We start from the raw sequence: 14,976 nt of genomic DNA, 5'->3' as shown, positions 1-14,976 counted from the left end.
CTCCATCAGCCCAACACTGTAAGAAACGTTCCTTCTGCCATTAAAGTCTCTTTTTTTTTTTTTAACCTTCTCCATTCATTCAACATTGATCTTCAGAACGGAAGAACTAGACACCATGTTGCATTAGTATTCAGACCAAATAACCGATATAAAAGTAATAAACTTTTCCTGCTTTTCTACTTCAGGTTCCTCTATTTCTTATCAAAAGATAGAGTTTGATTTTTGGGCCACAGACTAGTGATGAAAACTCATGGTCACTGGTTATTTACTATGAATACCAAGTTCATGTCATAATTACTGACTGCCACAGCAGAGAGATACTTCTCTTAAGTGTGCATCATGCTTTGTTTCTACCTGTGCTTTTACACTTAAGAGTACTTACATATCATGAAAGCTGAGTATTCAGATTGTGCTGTGTCAATAGTCTGCATAGTTTTCCTGGTCCTAGCATTATCCATAAAAAGCATAATTTTGATTCTATCTCTTCTTCTAGCTCATGGAAAAAAGATTTAGAAATAAGAGGAATATCTAGACATATCTCTTCTTCAGGGAAGATTATCCATTCACATATACAGTTTGGAGACACATCAAACAATTCTGAATCCACATGCTGTTTGCCATTTCTGAGCATGTATTGCTCTACTGTCCTTAAGAACCATCCAGCAACAAGTCAAACAACTTAAAGTAGCAACAAGTCAAATACCTTAAAGTAATGTAAGTGTACCATATAGCATCATTTTAATCAACCAACCATGTAATTCTGCCCCCAATGATATCAGGCTGGTTCTATTTTCCTTAAGACTGCGATACGTGGTCTTCATTGTATTTCATTCCTCTATTTGTTAGTCTATTCCATTATCAGTCATACTATCACTTTATTTGGGAACCTTTATCTTAAGATTTATTTATTTGGGAGCCTTTATCTTAAATTTTATAATTACAATGACAGAGCATGAGTGAGAACCTCCAAGGTAGCAGGAACCATCCGCCTTCAGTTCAAAGGCAACAGAGATATTTGCCATGTTACTATATGTTAATGCCTTTTTCTTATATATTACGCAAAAGTAAACGTCATGTCATATACACAATTCTTTAACAATCTAATCAAGTTTACCATTACAAAAGCAGTAAGAGAAGGAAGAGATACCTATATGTTTTCAAAATACTTTTTTTTTCCTACATGAACAGTTTGCACTGAATCAAAAAGTTCAGTTATTCTCTGCTTTACAAGCCTTTCTGCATGGAGATAGCTTGAAATCATAGACAGAACTAAAGAAGAGTTTTCATTGTCAAGGAATTCAATATTCCTGCCTACAACAGTTTGTCCCCATTACATTAGTTCATTTTGATCTTCAGAATCTGAGGAGAATGCAGAATTGCTAACTCTGGTTTCTGAGACTTATAGCAGAGATTCACATGTACACAAAACCTCAAAAATTTCACTAGGGCTCAGTGTTTGCACAAAGGTCAACCTGCCTCATACTCCAGGAACAGTAACTAAACCCTTGCAACTTCTTTTAGTCATCCACCTTTTGAACAATTTCCTCTGATAAAGTCTTCAGGCCTTTTCCATGTCTTCTATCAGAGTTAAAATGACCAAGGGGGTAAAATTAGCGCAATATTGAGCAGACAATGTAGTGTCCATTCCCATGATGCTCTAATATTTCAATATCTTGTAACCATTTTGTCCATTTCAGAGAAATTGCATGCAATTGTGATCGCTATTAATGTTATATCCAGAATTTTAAAAATCTCACTGAGAGGATTTGTTATTCAAAGTGGCCTCAGAGAGCTAAATTAATAGGATGTACTGGTTAAGCCAACTATAAATTATCAAAGCCACTGGGATATTAAAAAACTGAGTTATTCTGGAGACTCTGACAACATCTTTGTCCCTATGGATATGCTCAGCTAAGCTTTGCCTTGGTATCTTATTTATAAGCTGTGTATCCAGGAAGAGAGGCTGAGGGACTTGGGTCTTTTTAGGTCTTTTTAGTCTAGAGAAGAGAAGACTGAGGGGGGATCTGATCAATGCTTATAAATACTTAAAGGGAGGATGTCAAGAGGAGGGGGCCAGCCTTTTTTCAGTGGTGCCCAGGGATAGGAGAAGAGGAAATGGGCACAAACTTGAATATAAGAAGTTCCAACTAAACATGAGGAGGAACTTCTTTACTTTGAGGGTGGCAGAGCACTGGAATAGGCTGCCCAGGGAGGTGGTGGAGTCTCCTTCTCTGGATACATTCAAAACCCGCCTGGACAAGTTCCTGTGCAACCTGATCTAGGTGGACCTGCTTTGGCAGGGGGGTTGGACTAGATGGTCTCCAGAGGTCCCTTCCAACCCCTTGTGATTCTGTGATTCTGTGAATATGTCTTGCTTTCCAGTTTTGGGGTTTGTTTTTGTTTTTAGCTTAATTCTTCGTAAGGAAAACCACATTCCCTTCACCTTTTTTATGACCTTAATCTGTTGAAGACCCTTCCTCCTGTGATATTTATTTCTTCTGAAAACACAAAGATAGAACTGAAGTTATCCTACTGTCGGTTATTCATTGATCATTCTCAAACTTTATCAACTGGTGCTAACTTTTAGAATGTAGATGTCATCATAATTTTTCAAAAGCTGCTTCTTAATGATAATTAAAAACAAGTCAAAGCAACTCCTGTTCCCTAGATCAGTTGTCCCTTATGCGTTTTTTGTGGGGTTTGTTGTTTTTTTTTTTAAAAGTATTTAAAACTGCAGCCCTTCCATTGATCGCTGGCCTAGCAGCCACACAAAAAAATCACCTCTGCCTCCAACATAAAGGTATTTTACATGTGACAATCACTTCCACCCGTGCTTCTCAGAGATTTAAGACTGCCATTTTACTTCTTTGATGCGAACACATTACAATAGCCATTCACAACTCCAGCTATCCCCAACTTTAATGGAAACACAGCACAGCAGCCTACGTGCTGGCAGAAAGAGGGATCCCCGTCTTCCCTGGCTCTGTGCAGGAACCACCAGACACATAACAAGGCAGGAAAACACTATGTCATCAGGTAACACTTGATGAAGGCCCCAGGCTGAGCCCCGTGAGAGGGCCGAGCAAGAGCAGCAGTGGTGGGACACGGCTACTTGTCCCCATGAGGGAAGTGCCCAGGTTCAAAGGTCACTTTTCTTCAGCAACTGAGAGAACAGTCCAGGCGACCCTTTACCACGCTTCCAGGGGGTATTTCTGCCTTCAAAGAGCCCCCCACCCTGTCTTAGCTCTTCCTGGTTTCCTTAGAGCCTCAGGCCCTGAGGTGAAGGGTTGCAAAACTCTTCAACGTACAAACAGGCAAGAAGGCCCAAGTCCTACAAGCGGGGAGTGAGGGAGGGGGGGAGAAACGGATCCCAACAGCCTCCAAAACCCGCAGGGATCCTTATTCCGCCTCCTCCTCGCCTGACAAAAAGAGGAAACGCGAAGAACACACTCGTTAACGCCGACGAAACACCGAGGTTTGCCGCCGGTCCCTGCCACTCCGCCCCCATGTTCCTGCCACCCCGCCCGCACTGCGCATGCCCAGCCCCGCCGCCACGGGACGCGGGCCGGCGGCCGCTGTCTGCCGGATGGAGGAGGCGGAGGAGGAGGCTGGAGGCCGGGGAGCCACGGGGAGCCCGGCGGCATCGGCGGCGGCGTCCGACCGATTCGTGCGGTGCCTTTACGCGGTGGGCTTCCTGGTAAGCAGGGAGGCGGCGGCGGCGTGTGTGTGTGTGTGCGCTTTTCCGGCGCGGCCTGGGACGGGGCGGCCGTGCCTGCCTGAGGAGAATCCTCCTCTTGCCGCCCCATATGACCCGCTGCCCGGCCGTGGTCGACGAGGGGGACTGCCCCGCAGCCGGCTGCGGAGCCGTGAGGTCCCCTCAGGGTAGACAGTAGGCGCTGGGAGGCCCGAGGTCGGGCGGGGACCCCCCAACCCCACACTGTTGTGCTTTGCCGTTCCACCGGCCCGGGGCCTGGCTACGCTCCGGATGGGGCTGCTGGGTTTTGAGGTGCATGGCTTCACCCGCTTTTTGGGAGTTTGAATGTTTGTGGCCACAGTGGTTTGTAGGGGCCGTCTTGTGCTTAACCTGCCGACAGTCGTGCAGCCTGATAGAAAAGTGAATGAAATAGAGTTGCTCGGCGCCCGTTAAGGCTGAGTGTCGCCTTATGCTTATCAGAGAGTTCTTCCTTGTTTCCCCCATATACCAGTGCTTAGTGTAAACTAACCCACATATACCAGTGCTTAGTGAAAACTAACTGCCCACACACACACCAAAACCCCTGTGCTTTTTCTAAATAAAAAATAAAAAATATGGAAAAACCACAAAAAGCCCTTGCTGAGAGAACATAATATAGAGAGTATACAGAAAGTTTGTATTCTGTAGCAATTCATGAGCCTCGGGAAGATGGCATTTAATTGATTTAAAATCAAAAGGGATAACTTGGAAGATTAATACAAAATGAGTACAGATTTGCACCTGAAATGTAGATAAGTTCACTTACCTACCTTTAGGTTGGGCAGTAGAAACAATCTAGTTGTTGGTTTGGCTCCTGGAGAATATGTTTCATGATGATGTGTTAGAACAAGCTTTGCTTCTGTGCTCACTTTCAAACACTGTGGTTCTCCAGCCATGTAATATCTTGCTGACACTGACCTGGAGTACACACTGAAAACAACCAAGTGAGTGAGAGTCTTTTTAGAGGATGTAGAGTGTGGTGAAACACAGTAAAGAGCTGTTGTCTGTGATGCAAGCTTCGTGTAACCAAGCAAATATATGGTATTTATATGTCAACATAAGAAATTATAAGTGAAATGAGAAATAACCACGCATCTAGGAAAGTGATCGATGGGTCTTGCTCTACCTGCATGCCTCTGACAAGTCCAGTACTGCCAGGGCATATTCTGAGACTTGTCCTTTTCAATGTCTCTGTCGATGACCCGGACAAGGTCATGGAACAGCTCTTCAGGTTTGCAAATGGCGCCTAAGATTGTGTTATTGAAGATGTTCTTAAGTCATGTGCTCTGTTTGTTCATTGTCGTGGTTTCGGCCGAATTTACCAAAACCAGACTGACAGATGGCCCTTCCCCCCCTCTCCCCCCCCCCCCCCCCAAAAGAGAGAGGAGAGAAAGAGATAAGGAGATTTAGAAGTTTAGAATGAAGTAAACTACTTTAATGAAGAATGAATATTAAAATAAAAAAAAAAAAAACCAAAAAGAAGAAAATAATGAAATAGATACAATATATACAAAACTGTATCAAGCTCCCAGGATGACAGTCACGTCACTGGCAGGCACTGGGGAAGTCCCAGACTGGACTTAGCGACGAATGGGAACTGGGTTCCAGCTCTGGAGTCAGGAACACACGGATCGCAATCAAAGGCAGATGAACCGACAGAGTCCTCTCTGGACGTCGGCCATCGCAGGAAGAGCCTTGACCCTTTGATCCCTCAGCTTTTATACTGAGCATGGGGCAGATGGGATGGAATACCCCAGTTGGTCAGGTTTGGGTCACCTGTCCTGTCCACTCCTCCCCACCCCAGATGTGACCCCTCTACATTTTTTCCATTTCTGACCCTCTAAGGGGCAAATAACGAAAATAGGCTGACCTTGGTTGTTATAGCAATAAGTATAAGCAAGGGCCTCTCTGCATACCATTCCTTGGCATGTAGCACAAACATTGGTCTTAGCATTCTGAGAATGAGAAGTTTTCTCCACAATATGCCGTTAATTTCAGAGAGTTAGAAGAGGCCTAGCTAAGGTGTAAAATTACAGAACAGAAAATTGGTTCGGTTTTACTTCAAACCAGGACACTCATACTAGTGTATTTAATAATGACTCTAACCTTGCAATCTCAATTTCAGCCATCAAAAGATACTTAATGACAGACTGAGAATTTACTTAGTGATACGCATTGTTACAGTTGTTCAGGCTTTGGAGGTACTACAAAGGGCTAGTTTAGTTCAGCTCAAGCAGTCACTGATAAAAGGTGATCTTGCTCCAGTAGGTCTTCTGTAAGGTTCTGCTCTGGCACTGTATGCTGTGCCAGGTAGTAGTAGTGAAAGAACTACTGGGTCAATATGGTTGCCTTAACAAAAGATAAAAGGAATAAGTAGGAGATCCTTGTACTGTTCAGGATGGGCAGTGTCCTTTGCCCTCCTCTAACAAAACATTTTTCACTTAGGCTTTACTTGTTTCATGTTTCTGTCTTTTCAGTATATCTCTTAAGTTATACACAAAGGGAATCTGTAGGTAGGTTTAGATCTACCATAGCTTCTTCCCCATTGTGGCTGAGAGTTAAAGTACTGTAGATTTCCCAGATATACTCTCTTTGCGCAAGTAAAAAGTATTTTTAGGTAATTGAAATTACAGACCACTTTGAATTTAAAATACTGGTACCAAGCACTTTTCTTGTTAAACAGATAAATTTTAATATATGTTGAAGGAATATTTCATGTTTAAATATGTATCTTCAGAATGATTTTATCTGGAGGGGGGAAGAGGATTGCCATTTTCATATTTTAACTCCTCTGTGAGGCAATCCTTTATCTTTCAGTTTATGTGTTTTTGTAATTTTGTACATACTGGATGTGTTACAGAGGTTACAACATACCACTTTGGCCATGAAAAATCTTCTTTTGATGTTGTATTGATATGGGAAATAATTTAATTTTTTTAAAAATAATGACTGTTATTAACACAGGTTGCCATCGTCTTTGTAAAAGTGATCAGTTATTAAAACTTTTCCTGCCATCTTTTCAGGATTTATTTGGTGTGAGCATGGTTGTTCCTTTAATGAACCTTCATATCAAATCTCTAGGAGCCAGTCATACAGTTGCTGGAATAATAGGTGAGTTGCGGTACTTGACTGATTCACCAAAGAATAATATAATGTTAACTGGGTTATGCCTTACCGCAAATTGGACATTGTAACATAATTCTTACTTGCTTGTAGCATAAGTAATGCCAAATTCCAAGTAAAACAGTAAGGGTAGCCATACTGTGTTAGACCCAAAGACCTGTCCAAATTTGCATGCTGACAGTAGCCAAAAGCAGGTGCTTGGGAAAGAGCATTCTTGGAGAGAACAGGGAAGTCTTGCAGTAATACTTATACAGATGCTTTTCCAGCATCCAAGAATTCACAGCTCAGCAGCTTTGGGAGCTGGAGGTGTTGCTTTTTGTTTTATTGTTATTTACAGGCTTTCCAAACAATACTTCTGCAGCTGGTTCTCCTGAACTTTCCAAAGCCTGTGATTGCCCTAGGTTGATTCAATTCCTTGCAGCAAAATATTTATCGTCTTTAAGGAGCATTTACAAGTAAATTCTGAAAGTTTGGAATTTTATCTTAAAAACAAAGTAGTAAGATAAAGTCCTGTGGTTCTGAAGTTCTTATTTATATCTTATGGTACTGTTTATGGTTTGTAATGATACAAGTATGATATTCTTTATAGCTATGCATGGTTGACATGAGCTCTAGTATTCAGGTTTTTATTACCTTTTTTATTTTGGATGAAATTTAGCACTGTTCGTGAAATAATTCTGGTTCTGCTCTGAGTAGTCAGAGTATTATTTTAAGCAGCAAATTGTCAAAAATATGTTTCCATTTCACCAGTCTGCTTTGATTTTTAACTTTTAAAAAAAAATTTGGTTTTGAGGTGTGTTCTTGTAAATGAAAGAGGCTGGCAGATGTTTGTCTCTGCTTCTCTTTGCTGCTTCTCTTCTGTTACTAACTGCTGCTAAACTCAGCCTCCAAAGTGAGAGGTGGATGAGAAGCTCAACATGAGCCATCAATGTGTGCTAGCAGCCCAGAAAGCCAACCGCATCCTGGGCTGCATCAAGAGAAGCGTGGCCAGCAGGTTGAGGGAGGTGATTCTGCCCCTCTACTCTGCTCTCATGATACACCACCTGGAGTACTGTGTCCAGCTTTGGAGTCTTCAGCACAAGAAGGACATTGACCTGTTGGAGCAAGTCCAGAAGAGGGCCACGAAGATGATCAGAGGGATGGAGTACCTCTCCTATGAAGGCAGGCTGAGAGGGTTCGGGTTGTTCAGCCTGGAGAAGGGAAGGCTCTGGGGAGACCTTGTAGCAACCTTCCAGTACCTAAATGGGGCCTACAGCAAAGATGGGGAGGGGCTCTTTATCAGGGAGCGTAGCAATAGAATGAGGGGTAACGGTTTTAAACTGAAACAGGGAAGAATTAGATTAGATATTAGGAAGAAATTCTTTACTCTGAGGGTGGTGAGTCACTGGAACAGGCTGCCCAGGGAAGCTGTGGATGCCCCATCCCTGGAGGTGTTCAAGACCAGGTTGGATGGGGTTTGAGCAACTTGGCCTAGTGGGAGATGTCCCTGCCCATGGCAGGGGGCTTGGAACTAGATGATCTTTAGGGTCCCTTCCAACCCGAACAAGTCTATGAGAGTAGGGTTTGTGGTTTCTTCAGGGCTTCTGTGGTGCCTTGTAATAGGTTGAAGTGCAAAGTGGAAAGTATTTAGTGCCTCCCAGTAATGAAATTCTCTCCTGGTTCTGAGAAAGCAATTATAAATGCCAAGACCCATTTTGTTTGATACACCATACAAAGCATCCTTCTTCATTACACAGTTGTACAAGTTTTCAGCAGAAAATACTTCCTTGGTTATGTGCTAAACTCCATCCTTGGTGTCGTGGTTTTGGCTGAATTTACCAAAACCGGACCGGCAGATGGCCCTTCCCCCCCTTTCCCCCCCCAAAAAGAGGAGAGAGGAGAAGAAAGAGATAAGGAGATTCAGAAGTTTAGAATGAACTAAACTACTTTAATGAAAAATTAATATTAAAATAAAAATAAAGAAGAAAATAATGAAATAGATACAATATATACAAAACCGTATCAAGCTCCCAGGATGTCAGTTACATCACCGGCAGGCACTGGGGAAGTCCCAGACTAGACTCAGTCACGAATGGGAACTGGGTTCCAGCTCTGGAGTCAGGAACACACGGATCGGGATCAAAGGCAGATGAACAGACAGAGTCCTCTCTGGACGTCGGCCATCGCAGGAAGGGGGCTGACCCTTTGATCCCTCAGCCTTTATACTGAGCATGGGGCAGATGGGATGGAATACCCCAGTTGGTCAGGTTTGGGTCACCTGTCCTGTCCACTCCTCCCCACTGATGTGACCCCTCTACGTTTTTTCCGTTTCCAACCCTCTAAGGGGGCAAATAACGAAATTGGCTGACCTTGGTTGTTATAGCAATAAGTATAAGCAAGGGCCTCTCTGCATACCATTCCTTGGCATGGAGCACAAACATTGGTCTTATCATTCTGAGAACAAGCAGTTTTCTCCACAATATGCCGTTAATTTCAGAGAGTTAGAGGAGGCCTAGCTGGGATGTAAAGTTACAGAACAGAAAATTGGTTCGGTTTTACTTCAAACCGGGACACTTGGTCTGTCCTACTCCTTCTTCCTATTTTAGTAAATTATTCCTGGTGTTTCTCTCATGTTTTGTCATTTAAAAATTTTGTGCAGTTTTCATTTTTTTAAAAAATTCAGTTAAAAATTAAATATTGGTATTTTACTTCTTTGTCTTAGGATCTCTCTATGGTATAATGCAACTGTTTTCCAGCCCATTTGTGGTGAGTTCTAACACTGCATTCCTAAGTATGTTGGTATTTCTATGGATTTTAAGGAGGAAAACGATGAGGATAATAATAGGGCTTCTTGAAATGTTTAAAATGTTCAAAGTATTCATATAAACAATTTTGCTTGGTTGATCCGGTTTTCAGTTTGTGTGGAAAATGTTTGTTTCACTTATAGGGAATTGTTAAATTTTTCAGAACTGAACAGAATATAGTCTTTAGGCAACAACTAGAATCTAGATTTGGGCTCAGTCATACATTACGGAGACGTCTCAATTGCAGAGGGTTCTCTTCAGTGTTGGTGCTAGTAAAGCAGTTTTCTCCAGTGCAGTAGTCTGCCCAAAAAGCAGTCTCACAAATCAGCTCTTCACAAGCCTCTTATCTAGAGTTTGCTTTCCCTACTCAATGAGTAGTGCTCTGTAATTTGCCATATGCCATAATTCATGCATTATGCCTTTGAGCTTTGTTTGGTTTTGTTTTCTGTTAGCTTTTGATTTTTTACATCCTTATCTAAGCAAGAGTGCAAAGACTAAACATCAGGGCTGAACCTCTTGCATATATGCTTTACCTATCAATACCTTAGATCCCTATATTTAGCCAGGTGCACCTTTAATATTACCCTGGTACCTCCTAGCTTTCAAGAGAGCAGATTTTGAGCATCTCATGAAAAAACTGTTTCAGGGTTTGTTATGCAGGCCACCTGGGATAATTTGCTTTTATCATCTTGTGGCATTTTCTTTGAATGGCAAGACTATTGCCTGCTTTCTTAAAAAACTTCCTGTTTGGAAGCAAGCCGATTTATAAGCATGCTACATGCACATTTACTGTTTGCCTTTCTCATAAATACTTCCTACTTGTCTGCACTCAGATGACAAACTCCTCACAGCTAAGATCATTACTTTTAGGATACTCAACAGGTGTCTAGTACATAAGATTCCATGATAGCGACCACCATTGCAAAGAAATATTTGTGATCAGCTGTGATAACATTTTCAGAGGGCCCCTACTACTAATATTTCATGGTCTTTATTGGAGGATTGTATTTTTAAAAGAGAGACATTATTTAAAAAAAAAAAAAAAGCAGTATGCATGACATTAAATTGAATGATAGTTTCAGCAGGTGCACTGCCAGCAGGGCAGAACTCTCCAAAATGCTCAAAATCTGGAAGTGATGAGTAATGTTGTGTAATAAGCTGATTAAGTTTTCATTGGCAGTCCTTTGATCTATTTTCTTAATTTAATTTAGAAGTACTGATTGTTCACTGTACGTAGTTAAATGTTGTAAAAAGCTGATCTTAATTTCCTGCTTTATGAAAGGGCTGCTGGAGTGATATAGTAGGAAGACGGTATTCCCTGCTTGCTTGTATTCTTCTCAGTGCACTGGGTTACTTCCTTCTTGGAACATCCACCACTGTGTTCCTGTTTGCCATTTCTAGAGTCCCTGTAGGTGAGTAAATGCTTGGCATTTTGCAGTTTAAATTCCATATAGTCTCAGCCTGAGAATTACTGCTACTGAAATCATGGTATGTGGATGGCTACACAGCAGCATCCAGCAGCACCAACTAAAACCCTAGTAATGAAAAAAAAATCTATAAATAAAACCTTCTCATGACTTTTTTTCTGAAAAAAATTTGAAATTGTGTGGCTGAATTTTATGAGAATAGGAGTGCAGTAATTCCTTGAAAGAGGCTATTTTAAGGTTAGTCATAACAGGTACACAATACACCAGACCACTGCTAGAAATCTTGGCCTGCATTTGCAATACAGAATGGAATGATATGTGCATTATTGTTTTTTCTCATGCTGAAAATATTACAACTACAAAATTTGGCTGAAATTTTAGATCACTGCTTCAACAGAATATTTATGTTGTGCAAAAGCATGTACATTTGCAGCACTGAAGCTAAGTCTGTGCCAGGGTTTGTATTATTTTACAATAGCTGAACACCTTTTGCATGTATTCTGATATAATAAGCACTGCTATTGCTGTGAACGCATCTACTAAAGGGCACTTTCATCACCCAGAGTCTTGATTTAGGAACTGTTTATATTGTTTCTTAATTTAAAGACAACTTGCTAATGAATTATTTGGTTGATATTCGATTACTTAGTAGAGGCAATGTTTTTTAATGCTAACAGCATTGTGACTGTGACAGCATTGCCCTGGTCAGAGGGAAGGAACATAAAAGATTGCATTATTAGTGTTCTTGCAGTATGCTTATGCTTCTGTGCTCCTCTTCTACCACCCACCAGTCTCCCATATGAATTTGGTGTATTACAATCCTGGAAATCTCCATACTCGGCAAAGCTGGGGCAGAGCTATATTCATAGACAGACAAGCCATTCTTACTCCACCATTACCCACCCACAAGTTCCTATTTTAGCAGCTATTTTATTCCTAGTGTGCTCCAGCACTCAGCTAAGTTACTGCTTCTTTCACCAGGGCTGCAGGAGCACTCCTTTGATGCGTGAATAATTCTGATTCCCAAGTTCAAATCCTTGAACAGCCAGGATGATGGGCATGGGCCCAATGTGCTGCATGACTCTAGCAGTGAAGAATTTGTGGTTTATGGAATCTTAAAAACAGATTTTGAACATTGATACATCAGATAGCTTCTGTCATTAAAGATCTTTTGGACTGAGCAATACATGTTCATTATCTTGTTTATGTTACGTTGCAGGTATTTTCAAACACACACTCTCCATCTCTAAGGCCCTGCTTTCTGACTTGGTTTCTGAGAGAGACCGCCCTTTAGTAATGGGACGCTTCAGTGCAGCCTCTAGTGTGGGCTTCATTCTGGGGCCTGTTGTTGGTGGCTACCTTACAGAGTTGGAAGATGGCTTTTATCAAACGTCTTTCATCTGTGCCTCTATCTTCCTTCTGAATGCTGGTAAGTTGTACATAGTATTTTGCATCTTGGGTCCCTTCATTCCCCACTTTCGTGTTTTTATGCTATTTGTAATACCTTGAATTCATGGTGTGTTTATCATCTATGGCATACATGTTCTCTCTACCGAAACTACCCTTCCACTTTAGAAGAGTAGGAATTTTGAAACAGTTAACTTCCAGATGCTTCTCCTTTGTATTGTATATATCACTTTTATATTCAGACACAGGAATGGGATTTTTTACTGTGCCCAAAGATGAAGACGAGAAATCAGATTTTTGGCCCTAGCCATTAGATTTGTTTGTATGTTGTGAGTGGGACATCTCAGTGTGTTCCGTCCTTGCTTTCACCACATTTAAAATTGAACTGATACTGTGAATAACAGTAGACTTAATCTTTGCAATTTTTTAAAGGGAAATGATTGTTGAAGTCCTCTTTAAAATTTTGATCTTTACACTAAGTAAAATGTTACAAGCAGACTAACGTCTTCCATGTGAAGTTAATGCAATTGAATTAAATCAACTGATTTCCTGATCTATATAGGTCTTGTCTGGATGTTACCCTGGAGTGAAGAAAACAGTGCCAATAGGGAACATCGACAAGGCAACAAAGGAACAGACAGTTTCTCAGCAAAAGCAAATCGTGACCTGCACTCAAAATCAGCAACTAATGGAGCTGTGGCAAGCAATAGTCTTTTCCAGTCTCCATGGGCCCAAGTGGCAACAGTGCTGACGAGGATTAAAGGAATTGCGTGCTCTGATCTGTGGGATATATTTCTCGTGCGGTTGCTGATGTCTGTTGCTATACTGCTGTACTACAGTAATTTTAGTCTGGCCTTGGATGAGAGATTTGGGGTGAAACCCTTGTTCGCTGGATACCTAATGAGCTATAGCAGCGCACTTGGAGTCCTGGCGGGTTGTCTGCTCGGACCAATAACGAGACTGTATCAGCACAACACTTACAGGATTTTGTTGCACTCCAGCACTTTTACCTGCATGTTGATTCTCCTGTACGCGTCAGCGCTGAGCATATGGATGGTTGTTTTGTCTTCCACGTTCTTAGCCTTTTCAACTACTATAGGTCGTACTTGTATCATTGATCTTGAATTGACCATTGGTGGGAACGAGGCCAGCGGTACACTCCTAGGTGTTGGACAGTCTGTGACATCAGTGGGACGTATAGTTGCCCCACTCCTTTCTGGAATTGCTCAGGAGTTCAGTCCTTGTGGCCCTCCAAGTCTAGGGGTTGGACTAGCTTTAGTAGCTATTCTGATAATGAATGCCAACAAACAAAAATATTGTAGACATGGAAATGTTAAGTCAAAAACTCAATAGCTGCAAATTTGGATTGTATCAATGTATGTTACAGGAGAGGCAAAGTGAATCAACCTGGGGTGATGCTCACACCTGCCAGACTTGTACAGCAGTCACAGGATCTTTTAAGAGGGCATGTTATGTTCACTTGGAGGCAAGTACGTATAAATATTCCTGCTGCATGGATGTTAACTCTAGACAAATGTTATTCTAACTGGTACCACTAGAACACTTGTGAGAGGGACAGCTGTGCTGTATTGTACTGGCTGGGATGTTTTTATGGATTTTTAACCTTTTTGGAAGAAAAAAACCAGCATGAAATACACAAATTCTGGTTGAAAGTCACATTTGAAACAGTGTCTAGATTGATATATTGTTAAAAGACAGAAATTGATTCTTATTATTTAATCAGAAGTGAATTTTTATTATTTAATCAGAAGGAGAATTTGCAATATAGCTCGTTAGCCTTAATTTCTTATGCTGCGGTCTGCTGCCATTTGTCTGCTGTGGCAGCAGCTTAATTAATAGGTTGTTTGCTTATGGGATTTTGTTAAGCATACTTTGTCTACAAAACTTGCTGCACAGCATGATTAGGCACCTTGGGGTAGCCATTCACCACCTGCTGATTCCTGGCCTTTCCCAGGTAACAGAATTGAGTATATGCTAATTTCATGTATTAGAAGACCTAAAATGGGACAATTTTAGAATAATACGGGGTCATTCAGACTGAAACTGAATGTAAGCTTTATTGAAACTTGAACTGGTGGTTTCTGCTTAGTAATAACTTCTACTGAGCAACTTTGTTATAAATTGTTTGTTAATATTTCCTGTGCAATTTTTCTACCTTCATTTTAAGAATAAATTTGTTTCTTAATTCTTTTGAATGACTGTTAAAGGTATGCTGGAGCAACTAGCAGTTGTTCATGGATCTGGATTAATGCATTCTCTCTCATCTCTGGAGGCATAAGTGACATTTCAGTGATGAGAAAAACGGTTGGTATTCTGGTCTTCACTGATCTGCACTGCTTAACTAATGAGAGGTTACTTACTCTCAGAGCTAGACTGAGAGTTGTAGCACTTTCCTGTGCTATTCACTGTTCAAGCTCATATTACATGCCAGTCACCACTGTTTGCATTTCATTTGAAACATACAAAAAATGTATTTTGCACT

General features: G+C 41.3%; 1 protein-coding gene across 1 annotated transcript; it reads left to right on the top strand.

Annotated features, from left to right (window-relative positions):
• Window positions 1–3,535: 3,535 nt before the first annotated feature.
• On the top strand, window positions 3,536–14,684 carry MFSD9 (major facilitator superfamily domain containing 9). Its single transcript, XM_074155714.1, has 6 exons — window positions 3,536–3,697; window positions 6,757–6,844; window positions 9,558–9,601; window positions 10,922–11,051; window positions 12,286–12,495; window positions 13,036–14,684. The coding sequence occupies exons 1-6, from the start codon at window positions 3,536–3,538 to the stop codon at window positions 13,824–13,826; spliced, it is 1,425 nt and encodes a 474-aa protein (XP_074011815.1). The 3' UTR covers window positions 13,827–14,684.
• The last annotated feature ends 292 nt before the right edge of the window (window positions 14,685–14,976 follow it).

Source organism: Numenius arquata, chromosome 1 (genome assembly GCF_964106895.1).
Source record: "Numenius arquata chromosome 1, bNumArq3.hap1.1, whole genome shotgun sequence".
In the NCBI taxonomy this organism is placed as follows: Eukaryota; Metazoa; Chordata; class Aves; order Charadriiformes; family Scolopacidae; genus Numenius; species Numenius arquata.
This window is presented reverse-complemented; position numbering and strand designations above follow the sequence as displayed.